Here is a 25,432-nt window from a genome sequence, read left to right as displayed (position 1 = left end):
GATAAACCAAGAATAAATACTGTACAGTATGTCCCGCACTTAGTAATTCAGGCTTTATTTTACTATATCACAGCTTCAGGCAATTTTTTAATGGTCAGAACTATAATTTTATAAAAAAAAATGAACAGCCCTTTGAGTGCTATAGGAGATAGCAGCGTTACAGTAATGTCACTGGAGAGGATAGTGACAAAATGTTTGGCTTGGGAATCTTGTTGGGATGGAGATGGGGCTAAATAAAATACGTGCCGTAAGCATAACACATCCACTTGCTTCTAATTGGGTTAAAAAGACAATAAACACACACAGCACTGAATTTTAGCAGCACAATGGGGAGAATCTTAAAAAAGTGGTAAAGAGGCTCCATGTTGTCCATATATTAACTAGGCAGCCTATAGGTGATCATAATAATACTGTAAATTATTAATTATACACACCAGATCACCATAAACATTTCTTTTTGCATGAATGAAATATGGAAGGCTTTGCAAGGCTATGTTAGTTTGATGAGGAAGATTAGTAGCAGGAGGAAACTCGAACAGCAGTAGAGGTAACATGGGTACTTCTATGAGAGAGGGCTGGATTGTCAAGGACTATAGGAAAAGTCTGACCAATGGAGAAAGTGCCTATTTTGCAGATTACAAAAAGACTATTGCCACTAGTAAGGGCTGCTTATGGGTACCAAAGATAAATGGAGAACATGCATCTTGGCCTTACAGCTATGAGGTAAGCACAGCGCACAAACCATACCATTGACTGCATCTTTTTTACAAAGTTGCATAATAGATATTCCACTCCAAATCTAAAAAGTAGCTGGAAGATACCAAACAAAAACAAAAACGCTGAAGGAATGTACTTACACAAACAGGTTTAACAGAAGTTTAACAATCAGAAAAAAATAATTTGGGGGTGTACAGCACCGATGGCATCTTCCTATAGTATTACAGTTTCCCTAACCCCAACAAGATGTTTTGAGCCTATTTTACATGGGAAGGAGAATGGAAATATATGGAACAAATACATTCCTGCTTTATTAGAGTTTCAAATAAATTTTTGGTTTTTAGAGGCTGTAATAACCGGGGATTTCATGCTTGTATTTCTCATGTTATATTCTGCATATATTTTAATTAAATGTCAGTATACACCCTTTCCCAATTCTGAACTATTTAGTTGCTCCATACTCCCTTCTAACTGTTGCCTTCTGGTCATCATACAATTTCACCTCAAACATAGGCAGATGAGGAGGCCCAACAATATTTTTTTAAGGACTATCCACAATTTGTTCTGGTTTACAGAGTCAGAAAGTCTTAGTATGATCAATAAAGCAAAAAGCAACATCTTCTTGAATATCCCTTGTCTTTCCCATTATCCATGGATGTTAGCAATGGGATCTTGGGTGTCCCTGGCTCTTCAGAATCCAGCATGTATATTTGCTAGTTGCATTCCATGAACTGTTGAAGATTGCAAAATCTTGAGCATTATTTTATTAGCGCGTGAGATAAGCCCAGTTGTTCCATAGTCTGAGCATTTGTAGCTACGGCCTTTTTTAGTATTAGAATATAAATAAATCTTTTACAGTCCTTTGGTCGCTGTGTTTTTCATAGATGCTTACAAGCCCCAAGTAACACTTTAACTGCATTATATTGTAAGATTTCAAACAGCTCTGCTGGTATTTCTTGCAGCTTGTATTAGCAATATTTTCTAGGGCCCTCTTAACTTCACTTTTCAGAATATTCTAGTTCAGTGATCCAATCTTAACCCATATCATCAATGTAGAGATACTTTTGTCCAATTTCTTAGTAATTCATGTCATCACTTCTTTATGTCTTCTTTCTCCAATAGATCTTTGATTTCTTTATCTTTAAGTGTGTCCAAGCTCCCTTGATTTCTATAATTTTATTAAATAAATACCTTGTTTCCTTGTTGCCCTTAATTTCTTTGTCTTGCTTATTCAGATATAACTCATTTTCTCTTTTTGCTCTTTGGATATCTTCCAGCCTGGGGGGCTCATCTTCCATTATCATGTTCACATCGTCCTGATTTAAACATCTGTTGGTTTTCTTGGCAGGATACTGGAATTAGTTGCCATTTTGTTCTCCAGGATACATTTCAGATGACCCTTCTGGGAGTGTATACTCCATCAGAAGAGCTCTTAACAACACTGGGATGTACAAACCCTTTCACCACTACAAAGTAACAATCCATAAAAGGGCATGAATATGAAACACTCTGCAAAGCCAGGCTCATTATTTTAAGAATAATATAGGCAACCTAAAATTATATGACATCTATATACAAGAAAATCTTCATGCTGTTTGATCAGGCACTATATTGTTCAGAAGTTATTCTGGAGCACATTAATCACCCCAATGATATGGAAAGCTTTCCCACAAGGCACCACAGATACATGTGGATCTGAAGAGTCATATTTAGAGAAGGTGAATGCTTCTTTATGCCACTGACAAACTTCTACAGCAATCAGTTTTCAAACTGCAACCCACTGTATGGACTCACCACCACAGAAGCACTTCCATTGTTCTTTATATGGATATAAACATGTTTGGCACTCTCTAAAGTAGGGGAGCATAAAGCTAAGAGATAACTAAGGTGTGCAATGTTACTCTGTAGTTTCACAGCAGGGCTTTAACCCAAATTACCCTGTCTATTGCATGGATGCATTACAGAAAATACTTTTAAAATGTATTTTAAAATGTAGTCAAATCAAGGCCAGTCATCTACAAGTTAAACATGTAGACAGAAATAAATAGAATAAGGTATCTTTAGCTGATAGAATACAAAGTTCCATAAATCTGTGGTTCAACAGATCAACACTGATTTCCAAGCTAATATACGTATGGTAGATATCTCCAAGACAAGGCAAATGTAGTCCAACGGATAGAAGAAAAGCTTATAGTTACTCTCTTTAAATTTAACGAGGGTGCACTGTATTGTGTTATGCTGAAGACAGGGTTAATAGCTGAAGTTACAGTGGTGACAAAACTTCCATACCAAGTTTGATTGCCATTGGGAAGACAGTGTTAAGGCTACATTATCTTATGACCCTACCATTGTAAGTCAGTGTGTTAATCATTATCATTATACAGACGATAAGGCTCCTTGTAAGTCAACACAAAGGGTGAAAATTAAATGGTCTGTTCATGATCTGAATTATTTCCATGAAGATAACATTTATTAAAAACAAGGACTTTTAGAAATACCAGTTCACCTGTTAACTCTGATTTACATCATGGGAGTGTCAGATTTGGAAACATACATGGGAATAGCCTTATGCGAGTATTTACCTGAACAGATAAAAAGCTACAGCTATGGCTGTGTTCATGTAACATGGTTAATCTGATTGCTGAAATGACTGTTTTTCTGCATTTGTACAATACTTAAACTAACCAAACAGGCTGGGATTGAACTACACGCTGAGCCACCAAATAAACAAACAAATCTAACTGCTCGGCATGTTATACAAATGCAGCTGCTAGATCTTTAACTGAGATGGTTAAATATGTTTTACAAGCACAATCTGTATGTGAACTGGCATGCATATAAATTCCAGCCCCATACAGGCTTTTCTAAAGACATTTGCACATTTAGAAGTGAGATCTGAAAGATCCTTCATTACTCAGGATCTTTTCTATTTCCCTTACATATAGTGCAGGAAGGTAGAGAGAATCTTAAGCAATTTTTTGTGTTTGGAAGACACCTGAAGTCTGTTGAAAAATGCAACTGTATTCCCATTGCTATAGTAATTGAGCCAGATTAGCCACAAGCCTCCTTTTGCAGTTGCAGTGCTCAGCCAGACATGTTTAGGGCTTCTGGATGCGTTCGCTTTTTTGACAGAATTCATCTCAGCCTTCCATCTACCTGATTGGTGAGGAGTTGGTCATTGGGAACAACAATGACAACAGAGTGGCAACCAGAGAATGGACTGTATCCAAAGAACAGCCATCCTCTGGCAAAACAGCATCTTACAGTTTAATAGTCTTTAATATTCTTCAAGAGGAACATTTAAAATATTGCAAGTTGTACCTCATAGAGTTCACTCAGTGTGTCATGGATCCCTATACACTTTATTTCTTTTTACTGATTTTATGATCCAGGTATTTTTTCCAGCTCATTTCTGCTTGCTAACTTTAAGACTCAAACCCATAATTTTCACCAATGTAATCAGGCAATCTAAAATGAAAAGGCCAAGGTGGCAATTTACTATACCTGTATCACTTCAGGTGGGTAAGAATGTTTTTCTTTGAACCAAAAATTATATAAAAGGCAGCCATATATTTGTATTTCCTGAGCTATTTATTTTAATGGTTTTCTTTTCGGTGGATGCAATGTTGTACTCCTCTTACAAATGATGGATTCTAATTTGTCCCTTTGCAGCAGTCTTGAAACAATTTAATTTATTAAAAATATTACATGAGTTTAGGGTGTTTATTTTCCAGTCCAACAATAAGGTTTCCTAATATATCCTTCAAGAGGAAAGCTAGATCGTTTGAGATTTTTGCAGTGGGGTTGTTCCTTGGCTCCCCTTACCTTAGGTCAAGGTAATGAAGAGCAGGTACACAGTCAATGAAGCAACATACATGAAATAAGTTAGAAAGGGGGATTTAAAACTGAATGTTCCTAATTTTGTCATATGCCCATGTGAACAAATAAGTGAATAATAGAAATATTGACTTAGTGGGATTGTACAGATGAATTAGCTGTGAACCTGGTTGCAGTCACTGGCAGAATTAATTTTACTTAATTTTGTTATTATTAAAGTTATTTGGTGGGACTAGAGATGGGGAAGAGGAAATTAAGGCTCTTTTATTTGCATCTATGAAGCTTCCTAAATTATAAGAGGATTAGTATTAGTTGGACAGATATATCAAATCAAGGTCCTCTTGCTTCACGCTTTCCTCTTTGTATTAAACTGTTCTGTTCGTAGAGCATGTTGAATATTAAACAGCTATTACGCGGTGGGTTTTCTTTTAAATACACTGCAAAGATGGCTACCTAGGGCAAAACACCTGTTCATTCGCATCCTCTCACTAATATATGTTGAACCTAATTTTTTAAATGTTAAAATGGAAGAAATGTGGTATATAACTAATTCTATCAGGCTCACTCGATTGTTTGTTCCTTTTTTAAAAAAATAATTTTATTAAGAATTATAAATGAAAAAAATAAAAGTAAATACGAACTACAAAAAATACAAACAGAAAAACACACACAAAAAAAGGGGAGGGGGAAAGTGTAGAAAAGAAAAAAAGAAAAAAGGGGGGGAAGTAACTCCCCCCTTCATCCCAGCAGGTAAAATAGTTTTATCACCGTCGCTAAATGAAACATAATCTCTCTTCTCCCCATAACTCATTTCTTAAGTAACAAAAAACAAACAAACAAACAAACAAAAACAAAATCCAAATGCTTCTTCAATCAATCTTTGTCAGCAAAAGTCCAGTAAGGGCAGCCAGATACATCTATTTTCCTCTTTTAGCCCTGATCAAACAAGCCAACTTATAAACCTTCCCTGAATTTTTCAAATTATGCTTTAACCCCTTCAAAAAAAGTCCAGGGGTAATTTGCTGATCATCTGCGTATCCAAACAAAAATCCTTCAGAATTTTCACAGATTTCTTTCACATGTCCATTAGATAAAGTTTATCCTTTTGTTTGTTACTTCTAAAAAAGTATTTCCAACCTTACCAGAGCTCTTTTGTATATCCAGGAGAAAAAAAATTATCCAAATCAATTTCCTGGTTTGATATCTGTTCATTTCCTTTAGGGGATAATCAATTATCAAAACCATTTGCATTATGTTTAAGTCCTCCTTCAAATTAATTACATAAACATCCATTACAACTTGTTCTTGTTTTACAACTTCTTTAAAGCATATTCTGTCCAGTTTCTCAAGCAGTTGGTCCATTCTATCCAGTAACTTGGCTGAGAGGCATTTAAAAGTTTGCACTAAGGATTTCTGCTCCATTTTCTTTGTCTTCTGGCTCCCTGTAATGTCCAACCTTCTAGGTCTTCTTACCATAAAAAAACAAAAGCAATCACCACATTCTCATGAGAAGATATCTTCTAATAAATTCAAAACTATAATTCAAAATTTCTCTGGCCCCTTAATCCATTATTAACTTTCCAAAATCCATATACTAAGCACCCTTTTGCTACACAGTCCAAAAAACATTTATATATTTTCAAAAAGTTTAAGATCAAATTTACACCATTGTCTTTTAAGGTGATGGAGACTCACCCGATGAACAGTAAAACTCCACCAGTCCGAAGGGTCTTAATCTCTCCAATATAAAAGGCATAAAAATTAATCCAAAAAAGTGATTAAGATATAAGGCTTGGTTGAGCTTAGTGTCCTAAGGCTGCTTTGTAAGTGTGAGCTTGATGTAATCCCAACTCCCAGCAACTCCACTCCTAAGCCGACTGTAAAACGATAGTTTCCATGGTCTACTCACCAGTAGCGGCTGTTTGGAGTTATGTGGATGATCTCAATTATCTCTCCTTTGATCCAGAGAGATTACACATCCAGCATGCAGCTGCCATTTCCCTTGCAAAAGCTGCCTTACTAGCCAACAAACTAGTAAGACATCAGCTCACCATGGTGCTCACAGGAAGTCCTGTTCAATTGTTTGTTCAAGCTTCTAAGAAATGGTATCTAGAATATTATTTGACACTCAAATACACAGAAATAACCCAATGAGTTCAACTGGACTTATTCCCAGAAGAGTAGATATAGGTTAGCAGCCCAAATCTGTAAATCACAGCATGGTCATGGCATATTTCCTAAACTAAAGGGCTTCACTGACTTCTTCCACATCCACAAATACAAAATGAAGTAACTTTGAAATTCACTGGCTTGCATATTCTCCAGAGGAAACAAAATAAGGAAAGCGTGATAAATATATTTTTTCTCATTTCAATTAGCTGGAAAAAGTTGCCAACTTACCATGGAATGTAACTGTTACGCTATAGTGTACAAATTGTCCTACAATCCAAATGCATTTTACATAGAAAATCTAGTAGGATAAGTACAAGGCTTATATTCTCCCAACCTTGCTTGATAATTCTATGCCACAGAAAAATCCACCAAAATAGTTAAAATCTTGGGCTTGATCTGATCCTACAATAAAAGCAGCAACAGTGCAGGGATCCTATAGGGAACAATCAATGTTTATTTTCCTTTACTTCCCTGTACCACCTGAATAACTCATGCAAGCCATTTCTCCACTCAGTTCTGCAACTAAACCAAGAACCCTATCCATGTGTTTTTGACTCAGTGTCTTGACTGGCTTGGGTCACTCCTGATGTGTTGCCAAAATTAAATCCCTGAAGAACAGGTATCAAAAAGTTCATTCCAATTGTGTTCAGGCTTTTTGAGAAGTGATATAGAGCAAGGCAATTGGGGGTATCTTCCCCTTTCCCCTAAGCTGCCTAAAACTGCTCCAGAGAGTTGGGGGACACTTCTGAGCAGCATGGCAAATAGCATAAGGAAGGTGAAGGAGATCTAGTAGAAGTTTCTATTGAATCCAAGCGCTTTCCATCAGTGACAGGAAACCAATAGAAAGTAACTGTATCTCCTGAATTATTAACATTTTCTTATAATAGTTGGTCCCTTAACATTTGTAAAAATATAATATTGCATCACTTAACCAAGTAATCTAATATTATTCAGAGATTTAAATGATGTTTTACCTTTGTTTCCAATACTTCACGTTAGAAAAAAATTCAGATATAAAGTTAGGAACCCCTCCCAAAATTTATCTATAATGCAGTAAGAAACATGCATCAATATTTCTTTTTTCAAGGCCACCTAAGCTCGAACATTTTCCAGTAATAATGCTCTAGGAAGAGGCCAGCTATCTGAAAAAAAACACATTAGTATATGGGGTGATGAAATCAAAGAGGCTGTGGATAAGGGAAAAGTGCATATAAGAGAATGCTGCAAAGAATAAAGATGAAAGAAAGTATTGTTTAATGCATATAAAGAGGAAAAAGTGACAAAGAATGTAGTTAATGAATAAAAGTGGCAGAGAAAATACAGAGCAATTTTGATGGAAAAACATTCTGGGAATGTGTGAAAAGTTATAAATAAGCCTCTAGCAGAGTGAAGAGGACAGCCAGTTTGGTGTAGTGGTTAAGGCATCAGGCTAGAAACTGGGAAACCGTGAATTCTAGTCCTGCCCTAGGCACAAAGCCAGCTGGGTGACCTTGGGCCAGTCCCTCTCTCTCAGCCCTAGGAAGGAGGCAATGGTAAACCACTTCTGAGATTTTGCCAAGAAAACTGCAGGGATTTGTCCAGGCAGTCACCAGGAGTCAGTGCTGACTCAAAGGCACCAAAACAAAAACATACAACCCCCCCCCCCGAGTGAATAGAATTATAAAAAAGATCTCCAAACTCAGAAGGTGGTTCCAGCTTCAAATTAGTTTACTGTACTAAAGGACACCAATGATGATCAGACAAAGACGGAAAAGTATACTGACATTCTGTACAGTAGAGATGTCAATATCCAAGATAACTTAGAAGATATTCCCTATAACCTCTAGTACTAGAAGACAGAGTTAGATCAGCACTCTGGTCATTACCAAGTTGGAAGGCTACAGGAATTGATGGAATATCTACATAAATATGGCAAGGAACAGAAGAATCAGTAAAGGTTCTAACCAAACTATGCCAGCAAATCTGGAGGATAACACAATGGCCAACAGTTTGGGAGAGGTCAATCTACACCAATATATAAAAAAAGGAAATTTAACAGAGTATGCAAATTATCATTCAATATCCTTAATTTCACATGCCATCAAAATAATTTTTAGGATCATCCATTACAGTTTAAAACCCTGCATGGAAAGGGTTCAGGCTGGCTTTAGAAAAAGCTGAAGAATAAGAAATATTCTTTCCAGCAGAGGCATGCTGGAGAATTAAGAAAGCCAAAGAATACCAAAAAGAAGTAAATGTCTACTTCACTGATTACAGAAAGGTCTTTGATCATGTCAACCACATCAAACTATGGAATGTGCTTAGGAAAATGGGAATCCCAGAACATCTAATTGTCTTTGTGCAAAACCTATTGTAAGGAAGCCACAGTCCAGATGGAACATGGAGAAACAGACTGTCTCCAGGTTAGCAAAGAAGTGTAACAAGGCTCTAAACTGTCCCCTCATATATTCAACCTATATGCTGAAAATATACTGAGGAAGCTGGATTGGAAGTTGAGTGTGGTTCTAAAATTGGTGGAAGAATCATCAGTAACCTGAGCTCTGCTGATTACAGTATTCTGATAGGTGAAAATGCAAATGATCTGGAAACTATAGTAATGAAAGTAAAGGAGCACAGTGAAAAAATGGGACTAAGACCATCAAACTAATGAGAACAGGTACAGCAACCAGTCTTAGAACTGACAATGAAGATACTGACGTGATGGGCAGCTGCTGCCTTTTAGGATCAACTATCAACAGTAATGGAACTAGCAGTCAAGAAATATGCCACAAAGAAAGATCAGAATCATGCAGGAAATAGTTTTCCCTGTGACACCCTATCAAAGTGAAATTTGAGCTTTGAAGACACAGGATAGAAAGAATATTGATGCTTTTGAATTTTGGTGTTGGAGAAGATTCTTGAGAATACCATAGACAGTGAAGAACACAAACAAATAGATCATAGAACAAATCAAGCCAGAGTTTTCAGTGAAGGTACATATGACCAGGCTGAAATTATCATATTTTGGACACATTATGCAAAGACCTAGTGCTCTTGAGAAGTCTATAATGCTGGGAAAGCTGGAAGGAATAGAATAAGAAGATGACCAACAGAAAGACAGATGGACTCAATTACAGCAGCGATGGGTATATCATTGGAAGATCTGAAGGACCAGGTTGGAAACAGATCATCCTGGAGAAAATCTATTTATGTGTTTGTTAAGAGTCGACACTGACTTGATGGCACATAATCATCATTATCATCATCATAAGTACCTTTAAGGGGTCCTAGTCTTGTTTTTTTCAACCTTTTCTAATACATCATTTTGACAGAAATGAAACAGACAATTTTATTTTAAACATAAGAAGTAATGAAACAAGATGGAAAGGACAAAAGAATCGCAGAAAACTTTCTGGGCTGATAATAAGTACTGAGCTAGATTAAAGCAAAAATTACTCACCAGAGCAGGAGCAACAGTAATTGAATTACACGATGAAAGGCTTGAAGTGTAAAGGAGGGGGAAAAATCTAAATGTATATCAACACACAAAATTATCTGTCAGAGTAGCTAAATAAATGGATGAAACATGAGTCTGAAACCCTGCTCCTCTTACTCTTTCCCCTCTCCTCCAGACAATTTGTGAATCTGTGGAGAGCGTCTCCAAGTCCGTATTTGAAATGAGGTAGTTCAAAAAGCATTAAGATTACAAACTGTCACCCGGGGAAACTGATTTTCTTATTTTAAGCCACTTTCTATTCTGCACTTAAGGAAGGTTGGGCAGAAGGTAATTTTTTTATTTTATTTTTATTTTATTTATATTTCAAATTTGTCACCACCCATCTCACTGCGGAGTGACTCTGGGTGGTTAGATAGGATCTACCAGCAGATTTCTAGATAAACTGCCATAGATAAAGGATTTGTGACTCCATACGGTTAAATTGTAACATGAACAGATTTTTTAATAACATCTATTTCAGGCTTTTACAATAATGTAAGCTTGGAATAACCAGGAACTGGCCTTTTGTATGAAAGTAATCTGTACTCAGTTCACTTCTGGGACTGAAAATAAATTCCAAGATTCAAAGTACGCTTTGAGCATTCTGTTATAACTATGTGTCTTTTGTATGGGAGGTGGATTTTGGAATTCTACAAAAAAATTGGGTGGATCAAAGAAGCCTGAAGTCCGTTCATACCCAGCAGGTAAGTTACTATGACAAGTCATTTCCAAATAACCCAGTGCCATATTTACTCACTATTTCAAGCATTTTCTGTAATTCCTTCACACATTCAAATCAATTCCCAAACATAATCGCTGAATTTCTGGTAATCATAATTGTAAGGAAGACTTCTATTACAGCATCTACTTATAAAGAGACCTGCCTGAGAGAAAAATCAGTATCCTTCTTGTTCACAGATTACCCTACTTACTACTTGGATTTGTGAGATTCTTACCCAATATGTCAGCTTATTTATCCCATAAACACTTTATATTAATACAGAATTACTTGTTTTAAAGGCAAAAAGAAACCATCTCATCTCATACTTTATTCTATTTTTCAAGAACATTAGTTAATAAATAATTATTACTAAGTTAAAAACTATAAATAAGTTATAAATAACCTGTTATTTAAATTATTATTTGAGAAAGGTTTGAAGTATTTTCACTACCCCCTCTCTCAATATTGATATCTAGGGTCTGGACACACTCAAGCCACTCACCTGCTGTAGATCTGCCAGAGAATACAGATGGATCTGCTGAAGAAGATACTCTCTGGGGAAAATTCTGAGAAAAAAGGAAGGAAGGAAGGAAGGAAGGAAGGAAGGAAGGAAGGAAGGAAGGAAGGAAGGAAGGAAGGAAGGAAGGAAGGAAGGAAGGAAGGAAGGAAGGAGAGAAGTAAATAAATGCAAGCAGCAAAATATTCTTTGGAAATTTCCTACAGGATAAAGAGAGTATCATGCACCTTTGTGGTTAATAGATTCTAGCTGTATATGTATAGAAAGAAAAAAAAACCCTATTCAAATCTGACACATCAGAACTGCTGATATTCAGAAAACAGGTAATATTTTCTAGAAGATCACCACTCAATTCAATTCAAGGCTCCAGAAATATCTTGCCCATTCCAAATCTGCCCAGAGGTAATCTATTCTGATTCATATCCAAACAGAAGAAATTATGTGTAGCTCAGGGTTGAACTGTGGAGTCCTTGGGGTTCTCTGAGCTTGGTTGTTTTCTTGCAAATGTTTCATTACCCAGCTAGCACTGAAGATGTTGCCTAGCCGGGTAGCGAAATGTTTGTAAGAAAACAACCAAGCTCAGAGAACCCCAAGGACTCCACAGTTCATACCTAAATCTCTGTAGGATTCCCTACAGAAGCCAAGACTGCATGAAACCTCCACTGTAGATGGATACATTCCACAGTTCTCATATATTACTCTTATTAATTCTTGTAACACTTAAAATGTTACATTTTATACTTAAAATATTAGCCCTTTGTTACAAATGGAGTTGGGTAACAAATAAGGATGATAGCTTTCCAAAAGGTGTCAGACTTCACATCAAGCACAGCAATAAATCTTGACTCCCCAATCATGTAACCTCATATTCAGGAACTTGCAGAATCTCACAAACACAACATGGCTAGATAAGTTGTTTTACTGTAGACAAGACAGGAGCCATATACACCCAGCATACCTGCCTACCTCAGACCACAAGTCCTATAGATCTGTCTGCTCCAGGCTTTAAATTCTAGGTGTTTACCTCCTATCTTTTCAAATCAATAGAAATGTGGACTTTCTTTTCCTGGCCTTGAGATACCTGATGCACAATAATATATTTCTGTCTAACATGAGAACCAATGATTCCCACTTTGTCACCTTCAGCCTGTACAGAAGGTCATCCATTAAGTTCATTTCTGAGTTGAGCCAGCAACTTACACTTTTTAAAGGCACTTCTGAATATTAGGTTACTATTTCTGGGTGTGCCGCTACTTGCTGGAAGAAATATGCTTCAAATATATATAAATACACTTGAGATGTACAGTAGTTATATACTAATTGTATTTAGGTATGATGAGCTCAACCACCCCCAGATCAATCAATTATTTTTTTCTTTAAATGTAAGTATTATGACCATAATTTGAAGCTATGTACCTTATTTTTGCCAATGTAATGTACTTTAAATATTATTTAAATGAAGAATTAACAAAAATGCATCCAAACACACAAAATACACACTGGGGAAAGAAGTGATTTGCGTCTTGTGAGAAGTGGAAGATACTGATATTCCAACATTTCCTCAATTTAATTCCAAATGAAAGCATTCTTAAGGATTGCATGTGACAAACACATTTAAGTACATTATCAGCAAAGGAGTTACAGTAGGAAAATATACTTATTTCCATTACCATGGAAACTAGGTTAGGGGAAAAGCTTTTTTTAAAAACTAAAGCTACTCAATTTTGTTGGGTGGTTTTATGAAACCTCTCTTTATTGTGGAAATGTGCCTTGTTCATTTTGATGGAAGCAAACAACAGAATGCAGCTGATGATGGCACTCCAAGTGCATTAAGAAGTTTCCCTCGTCACACTCAGAGAGAGTAAAGGACCCTCAGGGCCATGAAGATCGTGTGCCTAATGGATGGACCCAGCTGAGCTGCAGCCTGGGACTGAGTGCTTCAGAAGTAATTTTATGAACAAATCCCAAGACTGGACCAAGGTCAGTTTAGACGTGACAAATTTAGCCAAATTTTACTGTGCGTAAAAGAACACCAGAAAATATTATCATTTATTCAAGTTAATCAACATCTAATTCAATTGATTCCTGCAAATTAAAAATTAACCATAAAGCAAACCCATATTAAAACAGTACCAATAAAACAGTTATGGAAAAGGAATGAGCTCCCAAATCTGCACCATTACCTATAGAAACTAATTCCAAACCTTAGGGGTCACTCACTTAACAGATACTGGCATTATTTAAAGATTCCCATCCCCCAGGTTTTAAAAAGCAAAACGTTACAGTATATATATAAAGAAAGGCGGCTGAGCCAAATATCTTAAATTCAGACCATAAAGGGCTTTAAACAAAAACACCTATGCCTTAAATTTAACCTGAAACAGATTAATAACTATTGTAGCTCACATAGAACACATACTACTGAAGCAAGTACTAGATCCAAATTTTCAGTCAGTAACCATATGCACCTTTAAGGACAGTCTCAGACAGAGCACGTTAGAATATTTTAATCAAGAGTTACCGTGCACTTCTTTTCTAGGAATGGGTGGTGTTGATGAACCATCCAAAGTTTGTAGAATTGCCCTCGGTCAGAAACTCAGTTTGGTCATCCAAGAGGAGAGTAAAACAAGGAAAGGAGAGCAGTGTCTACCAAGAACACACAGAGGGATGGGGAGACAAGTCCCAAGTGCCTTCCTTCACTTTTTTTCTCTCCCTCTTTTTGCATCCTACAGGAGAGACAGGCTCCCCAAACCATACACTGAGCTTTCTAAATTATTATAGATAACCAAAAGCAGGTATTCCAAAAGTCCTATAACTGCCATTAAGAACAAGTGATTCTTTTTTCATACACAAAAAATTAATTACCCTCATCCAGTCTGTTAATTTATTCCAGATAAAGATCCAACAAGGAGATTGCTCTATCTGGTAAAGATGGGGGGGGGGGGAAGAACTAGATGCTGCCTACAATTTGATGGCAACCCTCCCCAAATAACCACTCTCTGTAGTTCATATGATTCCTAAAATGTCATTGACAGAAGCACTTAATTGAAGTTTTGCATTTACTGCATTTTAAAAAAGAAATCAAGCCATGTGAAAAGGATTCCATAAAGTATTAAAATGTGAACACTTCTACAAAGAAGGGTTCCATCTCAAATTAATTTCTGTTCTTACTTTTATTAGACACTTTAAAGAAAATATGTAACATGTTTAAAAAGAAGTAAAAGAATAAAATACAAATGAGTAAATGAGGGATTTAGAAATATGGACATAGCAGCTTCCTAATATATTATTAATTAGTTGTAAATAATATCTTGAAAAGACTAAGAATCACTATTAAATTTTAAGATAAAAGTGAGTATCGATACTGCATTCATGTTCAGCAATCCAAAAATTTATCAAAATACCAAATACATGTTTTGGCAGTTTTCTGTATATGTGGGCATAGAAAAGTTTTATTTAAAATGAATTATTTCAAAGAATTGGCTAGCTTTAAGCAGCTTGGTTTTTGTTGTTTTTCTTCCAAAAAAGTATTCTGTGGTTGTGGTTTATTTTTATACCCTGTTTTTCAAGATCTTGAGAACCTTTTTATTAGATGTGACTGTGGGATACAAAGTGTCAAAAACAAAATAAATGAAGGAAAAGAAAGATGATGATGGAGCCACTTCTCTATGAACCACTTAAAAAAGGATAGCAAATAAGCCATCTGTTTCTCAGTTGGAACCTTTTGATCTGAGAGGGCCCGGAGCAGTGTTTCTCAACCTTAGCAACTTTAAGATGTGTGGACTTCAACTCCCAGAACTCCCCAGTCAGTATGCTGGCTGGGGAGTTCTGGGAGTTTAAATCCACACATCTTAAAACTGCCAAGGTTGAGAAACGCTATTCTGGAGGGATTTGGGCTACAAGGTGCTTCTGTGTCTTTTAATTTCTTTGCTGATGGAATTAGTTTGAAGTATAGCCTCCAAGACATGTAATCCATCCTCACCTTTTATCAGGTATGCATCTGCATAAACAAAAAGTGATTGTCACCATTCTACTGCAAACAAAACTATTAAAGGGGATCTATTTCTGAGGCAAAATGTTGGGGTTGTAGCCATATTCTTTTGTTAGCATTATATATTATCTGCAGGCCATTAACAGCTAGTTTGTCATCAGATTATTGTAATTTTCCCCTTGCATTAAATAATCTGATAGCTAGTCCAAAACAACTGCAAACAGACTGGCCCATACACTATACTAAAATCAAACATGTTCATACTGGAATTCATTTAAATCAAGGGGGGGCGGAATGTATAAATCAAGTGTTCTATAAATGAAACATTTAAAACACAATAAAAACTGATTGCTTAAGAGCAGTTTGACAAAACATTACTTTCGTAAAGTTGCAAATAACAACTTTTAGCAATTTACATATACAAGATAATCTTTATTAGAGGATATAGTAGTTGAATCATAAGCCAAAAGATAAATGTATCTTTAAAAAATGATAGACGTGTAGTAAAATTGTGACATCTGACCTGACAACTGAGACAAAGCCATCCAAATATCTCCCTGCAATTTACTTACAATGGAAAAAGACTTGGATTTTTCTGATAGTGTCAATAATTTTAATGCAACAACTAATGAAGTAGAGGCTTATGTAGACTTTCCCAGTAAAAAGACTGAAAAATAATAATTATCCACTTTAGTTTGCCTCAACAATTTTACTAATGCTATACTGATAAATAATAGACATCTCTAGGCACAAGGCCCTGGAAGACACAATGCTTGTGTTTTGTTTTGTTTTAAATTTTGTTATATTCATTTTAATTTTCCAATTATTTCAGAGAAGTTGAAATAAAATTTTCCTGTCCTGATTCAATAAAAATGTTTTAATTCTCTGATTTCTTCTAGTAAAACCGCTTTCCCCCATCTGCTGCCCTACAGATAAATTTGGCTACAAATCCCATCATGGGAAGGTTCATGGGAACTATATTCCATACACATTTGGAGATTGCCAGTTTGGGGTAGACTGTGTTAAAGATAAAACGGCTGTATCAATACAGGAACACTGTACAAAACCATAAAGTGGCTTGTTGGTTTGGGTAATTTGTGAATTCCACTATTTCAGTTTATAAGATGTGATTTATAACTTAATATTATTTTAAACTCATCACTAACGCTTATTCAATAAGCTATGATTAAAATAAAACATGGTTTGGATGATGGGTGACTTGATTTGATTTTGTTTGTTATAGAACTATTCCTACAATTTTTTTTTCTAACAAGAGTTTTAACTTAATAATCAGAATATTTCATATTCTTTAATATTTGAAATTATAATATACTTAATTAGAAACATTTATTAGCAATCTTGCTTTGTTCATACCTGAAAATGATTTTTTGCAGAAAACGTAAAAAAAAAAAAATGCAGAAAAATTTTAAGTCACCAACCTTTCCATGTATTTTAACAGGGAGCTGGTAATACTGTTTTTTGCAGATGCAGTTTTAAGTGAAAAATATATGTTGACTATGACTAGAGCCAATTTTTCAAGTAATGCTTTCCAAATGTGAAAACAAATCTGAAACTCAGCACAACTTTTCAAAGCAGTATACAGTAGAAAAATGGAATATTGTTTTATTATTTATTTTAACAATAATTTTCATGCCCAATATTTTTGAACAGCTTTTTCTCAAATTGTATTTGCTATTAGAAATGCAGCAGTTTAAGAAAGTTTCTTAAGAACATTTTTAATGCAGGTAGTCTTTGGTTAATGACCACTTGTTCAGCGACCATTTGAAGTTGTGATGGTGCTGAATGAGTGGGACTTACAACCAGTCCTCATAGTTGAGTCCATCTCAATGTCACTGCAGTCATGTGACTGTGATCTGGGCAGCTGGTGACTGGCTCGCAATTATGATGGTTGCAGTGTCCCATGCCACAACTGGCATTTGTGACCTTCCCTGTCAGCTTCCCACAAGCAAAGTCAATGCGGAAGCCGGCAGGAGGTTGCAAGTCACAGTCATGCGATGTCTCACTTAATGACATGCAGGATTTGCTTAATGACCACAACTGGAACTCCCGGAATTGTTGTAAGTTGGCATGGTCATATGATTTTCCGCTTAGCGGCCGAGTTCCCGGTCCCAATTACCATCATTAACTGAGGACTACCTGTAGATCTATTTGCTATCATTACTTATTAGCTGACTGCTTTTTTCTTCATACTACTGACTGGAAATGATGTTGCAACTATTTAAAAGCAAAAGGTTTTATACTCTAATGAAAATGATCAGCAAAGTTGAGGAGCTTTTTAAAAACACCTTTTAAAATGTTTTAAAAACATTTAGCCTTTTCAAGCTTTTCTTCTTCTCTGACATGATAGCTAGAGAAAAACCTTTTCAAACACAAAGTTTTTGATTCAGTTGTTAAATGAATTGCTAGACACTGCTGTGATTGTGACCTTCTGCTATAACTAAAAACTTCAGGTTTGGAAAGGCCATTTATTTTGATTTATGTTGAAAATAACTGCCATCTCATTTTGTATGAAATATTGTATCATGTCTGAATAATCTTTGATAATGTGAAAAGAACTTTTTGCATTCTACTGAGATTCAGTGAGCTGCATACAACCCATTTTATAAATTACTCCTCCACCCCTGAAAAATAGTCTATAAAGGATCCTGCATTTGATTAAAGATCCTTTAATATATTGTTTCGGTCTCAAAAGGTTTCAGCAATTATCCCATAAATTCCATTTGTCATATAAAATGTCACCCATATAGTGAGATGGGAAACATCTCCAGCTCTGTGCTCCAGGTCTGATGAAATCTACACAAGGTTTGTTCCTGTGGGTTTCCATGCCTCAACCATTCATGTCCCAGGACGTCAACACTGTTGGGGAACAAGGTAAAAGAAGTAGATCTCTAGCTCCTCTTTCCTGGGTAATGCCCAATGTTCTTTTGTGCAAGCAATATGTGCCAGGAGCTCAAAGCCCAAAGCAATCTATCCAGTCATTTCATTGTTTGTACTCTCACAACATTAAAATCTATAGTTAAATCTTCCAGCATTTACTAAATTGAAATATTTAAATTACCGGGGAAAGGTTAACCTGAAGGATTTAGTGGCATTAACTTAAAGAACATTTATAAGTCATGGAGCACAACTCTGCCCTTTGCATTGGGTAACATCACAACTTAGTTTTTATTAGGGTTATTTCAGTGTTGACCCTATTTTCCTTGAAGAAATACTGAGAAAACAGACTTACTGCATATGCATTTGTACCACTATTGGTCATATGATATTGGAAGTCCCAGTAAGCTGGCTCAGGTAAAGAGAAAAATGCCAGTACATCCAGATCTACAGATTGGCTTCTATGGGGTCCAAAATAGCTATTGACAAATGGTGCTAACTGGGAGGCATATCAGGACTGTTAAGCTGATTCTAGGCTTCCAGTGATAGAAACTGATCCCTTTACACTTCAAGTTCTGGGTCAGCACAGAACTATCTAAACCTTTACAAAGCACCTTTGTTTCTCAATATGCCATCTGCATTCTAATTATTTAGGTATTTGTTTAAACAATCACTATAATAAGTGAGAGAACCAGTTTGGTATAGTAGTTAAAGGCACTAGGCTAGAAATTGGGAGACAGTGAGTTCTATCCTGCCTTAGCTCTAGTGCTAGAAAGAAGGTAATGGCAAGCTACTTCTGAAAAATGTTGCAAGAAAATTGCATAGACTTGTCCAGGCAGTCATCAGGAATCTGGCACAAAGGAAGATAACAAATGAGCATCTGGAGTTCCGGAAAAATCTTTTTGTCAGACGTGCGTTTTTGTTCTAAGAGATATACCCTCATGCACGTTTACTCCTTCAGCATGCATGTTAGGTGACAGAAATCTGCCTTGACATAATTTATTATATAATAAATTAATTTATTTAGTACATTTATATGATTATATTCCACTTTTCCTCAAACAATTCAAACCAACAACTTCCACAAGAGTTTCTCTTGATAATCTGTGAAATTCAAAACCAATTTTCCATCAGTTAATATACAGTCTGACAGATCTATCTATCTATCTATCTATCTATCTATCTATCTATCTATCTATCTATCTATCTCCATCATTAACTGATGGAATTATTGTTACACAGTCGTGTGAAAAAGAAAGTACACCCTCTTTGAGTTCTATGGGTTTACGTCAGGAAATAATACAAATCATCCAGTCCTTAGCAGTTCTCAAAAGTAGGTAAATACAACCTCAGATGAGCAACAACACATGACATATTACACCATGTCATCATTTATTTTACAAAAAGAAAGCCAAAATGGAGAAGCCATGTGTGAAAAACTAAGTACACCTTATGATTCAATAGCTTGTAGAAGTAATAATTTTGTGTATGATTTTATCAGTCTCTCACATCAGCGTGGAGGAATTTTGGCCCACTCTTCTTTACAACATTGCTTCAGTTCATTGAGGTTTGCAGGCATTTGTTTATGCACAGCTCTCTTGAGGTCTCGCCACAGCATTTCAATCGGGTTGAGGTCTGGACTCTGGGCCATTGCAACACCTTGATTCTTTTCTTTTTCCACCATTCTGTTGTAGATTTGCTGGTGTGCTTGGGATCATTGTCCTGTTGCATGACCCAATATCGGCCAAGCTTTAGCTGTCGGACAAATGGCCTCACATTTGACTCTAGAATACTTTGGTATACAGATGAGTTCATGATCGACTCAATGACTGCAAGTTCCCCAGGTCCTGTGGCTGCAAAACAAGCTGAAATCATCACCCCTCCACCACCGTGCTTGACGGTTGGTATGAGATGTTTGTGCTGATATGCTGTGTTTGTTTTTTGCCAAATGTGGCACTGTGCATTATGGCCAAACATCTCCACTTTGGTCTCATCTGTCCAAAGGACAGTGTTCCAGAAGTCTTGTGATTTGTTCAGATACAACTTCGCAAACCTAAGCCATGCTGCCATATTCTTTTTAGACAAGAGGCTTTCTCCTGGCAACCCTTCCAAACAAACCATACTTGTTCAGTCTTTTTCTAACTGTACTGTCATAAACTTTAACATTTAACATGCTAACTGAGGCCTGTAGAGTCTGAGATGCAACTCTTAGTTTTTTTGCAATTTCTCTGAGCATTGCACGGTCTGACCTTGCATTTGCTGGGATGTCCACCTCTGGCAACTGTCTTGAATGTTTCCACTTGTGAATAATCTTCCTCATTATAGAATGATGGACTTTAAATTGTTTGGAAATGGCCTTATAACCCTACCCAGATTGATGGGCAGCAACAATTGCTTCTCTAAGATCATTGCTGATGTCTTTACTCTTTGGCATTGTGTAAACACACACCTCAATGCTTGAGACCAGCAAACTCCTAAAACTTTGGCTTTTATAGAGATAGCCACGCTTGCTGATGATCAATTGATCAAGGGCGTTTGATTAGCAGCACCTGGCTGCTACTTAGCCTCTTCATGCCTATGGAAGCAGTAAGGGTGTACTTAGTTTTTCACACATGGCTTCTCTATTTTGGCTTTCTTTTTGTAAAATAAATGATGACATGGTGTAATATGTCATGTGTTGTTGTTGATCTGAAGTTGTATTTACCTACTTTTGAGAACGGCTAAGGACTGGATGATTTTTATTATGTCCTGATACATAAAACCATAGAACTCAAAGAGGATGTACTTCCTTTTTCACACGACTGTATATAGGTATATATATGCACACACAAATAAAATTTCAAAAAACAGAAATTTTAGCACACAGCAGGGCAGCCATTTTGCCATTCTTTTGGGAATACCTTGCATGTTTTAAAACATAAGCATGGATGAAAAGCTACAGCTAACTCTTTGCTTTTTTTCATAAGAAAGGCTGTCCATACCATAAAAATAACAGAGCGCCATCAAGATTAATCACCTTATTTTCAGTCCTCCTTGCAGTGTACTGTTCATAGTTTGCTACAGTTTGCTTTATGAAATTCTAACATAATGACAATGTTTTCAGAATTGCTAGAGATTCATATACCTGACTTAAGAACAAGCAGCAAAAAGTAAAGAATGTTAAGGAAAGTTAGCTTACTTCTTCACCAATGGTAAACACATTTTAATTTGAAAACTATGAAATGGTAAATAACATGGTCGATAATTACTAGGTGTTCTTTTGTTTGCAAAACATAAACTAGAGTTTATAAACATAAACTTGCAAAAAACCTTAGGATAGATGGACAGACAGGCAGACACATGCCACCAGGAAAGGAGGAGAAAAGAAACTGGGAATATCATTTGTCTGGGGACTACAGTGTGAAAGAAAGAGATGGAGATCCAGTGGCACTCACGCTGATAAGTTATGAGATTCAAACCAGGTATACCAACCCAGATGGGTTTTTAAGTCCAAGGTTAGTTACAGCTTATCTGAGTATAAGAGAGAAAATTAAACTTTGTACCGTTCCTCAAACATAAGACTTTTATAGATGTTATTTAATCTATAACAAGTTTTTTTTTTCATCTTCATTGTTACCTCCCCATCACCTTCTACAGGTGCATACACCCATGTTCAGTTCCTTTCCCCCAAATGATAAGTTTAACGTAACTTTTTACCAAGTCTGATGCTAATTTAACATTTTAGCTCTCTATATTATTCCCAATCTATATCCCAACTTTATCCTCTCCATTTTCTGTACCATGTCCACTCAACTGCTTCTTTAGTCTCTAATCCTCCTTTGTTTCTGTCTTTTGTCACTTGCAATGGTTCTTATTTTCTCAGGTTTGCTTTTGTTCCTATGCTACCCTGAATGCCTCTTCACAGCTTCCTCTGTACCCTTTTCTATCACCTTTTTCCATCAGCACTGGCTCTTCATGCCTCTGCTAGTATCCTCATCCCCCCACCCTTTGCCCCATGTCTTCGAGCCCAGTTGCTTTTCACTCTCTGCTTCCTTTGATCTCTTTTCTTCTGTTCTCTTCATTGACTTGCCTTGGCCCTCCCTGCCTCTTTATTTTAATCAAACATTCTTTTTTGCTTTGCTGTTAATCAAAAGCCTGTAATTTCTTTCTCTGATGCCTTTTCTGAACTGAATCTCCCATAAAGCATCCAGCCTTCAGTCTCATACTAATTGAAGGAGATATTATAGCCAGTATTACAAATCAAGGAAGTCTTAAAAAAGTAAATGGTACTTATAGATAGGGAAGAGAAAGGTGATTCTTATACAATATTAGTAAAATATCACATGTACCTTCTTCAACTGCGGAGTTTTTCAACTTTTTTTTTCCACAGTCCCCAGCAGAGACAAATGGAAATGCATTTATAATAGGAATGTGGCTACTAACATTAATATTTTTATTGGCTTTTGACATTATTAATCATGACATTGACCAAGGTTATCTCCTAAACAGCCAAGATCATCTCCTTTTGGTTAAATGGATGAAGATACCAAGGCAACACACACACACACATACATATTTTCCCCTTCTCCATCAAGGCACAAAGTAAGGGGGACATGGGTGGTGGTGGTGGTTGCTGTAGTGAAAGATCGAACTCTCCATATTTTATCCTGCTCTCCCAACAGATCCCAGGCCAGAGAAAGTAAATAGGGAGTATTTGGGGCTCAGTAGTTTCTATAGGCCCACGGGACAAAGGAAATCCTATTCTCACTCTCCTGCATTTTCAGGGATTGGAAACTGTGTTCCATCTAGAAGGGAGGTAAGTCATTATTTGAAAAGCAGGCCTAACTTCACTCCTTCCATTAGCTGGAGCCATTGTTAAAGTGACAGATGAGAGGGTGACTGAGGAAATGAAGAAAAGTGTCTCCAAGCCCCAGAACTTTCACTATACTTTTTTTAGGGGGCCAACAACAGCTGATTTGTTTGTTTGTTTGAATGATGGCTCTTCCAGCATTAATCACAATCTTAAGAATCCTGGGCTCCATGTGTAACTTAAGTTTGCTTTTATTCAGGGACCTGTATCTGCTCTGGCATTTCATTTTCAGTATAGAAAGTTCTCAGGCAGCAGGACAGTGATTCCAGTGAATTAGTTAGCATATTAATCTAACACTGAATAGGTCAGCTTTTCAAGTGCTGCAATTGTGTAATCTACATAGTTGAAATGTGATGATACGCAATTATACTTTGCTATATATATTTTAAAATAAATTTATCTCATGGCACTAATTGTTTGCATAGGCATTCTGTTCCTAATATCCCTAGTTGTAGGACTGATGAATCAGAGATCCCTTCAGGCAGTGAACCATCCAGTTGCAATGAAAGTATCCAGTTACCCTTCGGAGGCAGACACAACGGGCTACACTTTAATTGCTGGGTCATGGGAACTAAGGAAAGGAAATGGAAGATGGCCAAGGAGGGGAGGATGGCCCCAAGGAAGCTTGTTCTTGACTGTTCCTCTGCCCTACCTCCTTCGCAGGTCTTCGGCCACTGCTGCTCTGCAGCTGAATAAATAGGCTCGGAGGGATTTCAGTTGCTGTCTTTGACGGGCCACACTTGCTAGTGGCTCGACATGTCTGTACAATATAGGATTCTCTTGCTGGATGTCAATCAGGGGCTCTTCATAAACATATTCCAGGAACTCTTTGGCTTGCTTTGATACCTAAAAGGGGGAAATCCATTAAGCTTAGCTTCTAATAAAATCTTTAACTGCTCGCAGACAATCGGTACATTACCCTTAGTAGCATTATACTAGTGTTATTGGTGTTATAATAAGATATGTTATAACCTTATTTATTAAAAAGAAAGCATCCAAAAGAAGCTATAATGTAAATATAAACTAAATTCTGGTATTCAACATTTCAAAGAACCAAAATTCAGCTAGTGGAAAGTTCCAGAAATTATGCTAATTACACACAGATTATTAAGTAAATCTACACATACCAGAACAATGTAAACTCACTGGCAAAGACTAGATATAGCACGTAGCAAAAGGTTGCTGCCATATACAATATTTTCTCTTGTTAGGTTATCTTGTTTCAACTTAATTATGTCTCAGTGTGAAAGCTGCGTGATATCTACAAAGCTGACACAGCAAATGATTAAGAAGGGTTGAAGGATAAACAAATACTTCTCCTCTCTGGATTCCCACTCATTTTCAGGAACAAATTGTGATGATGGTGGTGGTAGTGGTGGGAGAACAGAAAACTCTCCAGCCATAAATGTATGTTTTTAAACAATGCATGCCTTCAACTCTGGTGAAGGCTAACTGTTCTTTTAGTATTAAGGAGAGTCCTTAATATCTTGTCGACATAGTTTCACCTGCCCACCTTCGTACAAAGGATAATATGCAGAAATGAAGAATGGTAGATATCTCCCTGCATTTCCTTACTTCTAAAAACGAGCTAGGGATTTTCAGTGTTATTTTTAGGTTTGTATTTCAATAATATGGGGAAACAATTTGATGCAGTAAGAGATTTTTTTCCCTCTTTGAAACCAAAAGCACTGCAGTTATTTTAATATTTTAACCCATTTCCTTCATATTCTAAGACATGATTCTTCACTATTATACTCCAAAGCGAGAGTCTACACAGAGTTTTCACAGCTAGAGGATGGTGAAACACTGAACTGACCATTCAGACAACAGTTCAGTAAAATCCACCATTACAAAGGCAATTGTGTTTTTTCTTTTGCATTAACACTACTGTATAATAGCGACAAGAAATTAGTGAAAATTGTTATTTTTGATAATTTTGGAGCCATTTTTTTTTTGGTCCTTTTTGGATGCACATATTAATGTGGAAGATCTTGCCAAAACCTGTAAGGTATTCAAGACACAAATATCTCTGTTCGCTTAATATCTCCCGTTTCCCTTTCTTTAGAATATTAAGTGGTAGTGTTTTTTCCTTTTGACCTACCAAAGACCCATACATGTATTTATTCATTTATTTACTATACTTTTGTATCACAATATCTAATCCAAAGAGCTGAAACTATAATACAGGAATAATCATACTAACCTATATTAGGATTATTGCTTGAAAGTAGAACCCAGAACCATGGCTTGAAGCCAAG

At 36.4% G+C, this 25,432-nt stretch overlaps 1 protein-coding gene across 4 annotated transcripts in view; it reads right to left on the bottom strand.

The window, feature by feature from the left end:
- The window catches only part of PLEKHM3 (pleckstrin homology domain containing M3), an 87,122-nt gene that overhangs the window by 27,391 nt on the left and 34,299 nt on the right, over nt 1-25,432 (bottom strand). For 2 of the 4 annotated variants that reach the window (XM_088135603.1, XM_088135601.1), the window contains exons 5-6: nt 23,827-24,020; nt 11,425-11,488 (exon numbers count right to left, since the gene is read on the bottom strand). In XM_088135603.1, the coding sequence (XP_087991729.1) occupies nt 11,425-11,488; nt 23,827-24,020 (258 nt within the window). The remainder of the gene's footprint in view (nt 1-11,424; nt 11,489-23,826; nt 24,021-25,432) is intronic. The other 2 variants (XR_015795177.1, XM_088135602.1) reach the window with 1 other exon arrangement.

Source organism: Python bivittatus, unplaced genomic scaffold (assembly GCF_059951505.1).
Source record: "Python bivittatus isolate LINGU-HERP-01145 unplaced genomic scaffold, Pbiv_v1 ctg000200_np1212, whole genome shotgun sequence".
NCBI classification, from domain to species: domain Eukaryota; kingdom Metazoa; phylum Chordata; class Lepidosauria; order Squamata; family Pythonidae; genus Python; species Python bivittatus.
Note: the sequence above shows the minus strand (reverse complement) of the source record. Positions and strands in the feature narration are given on the sequence as shown.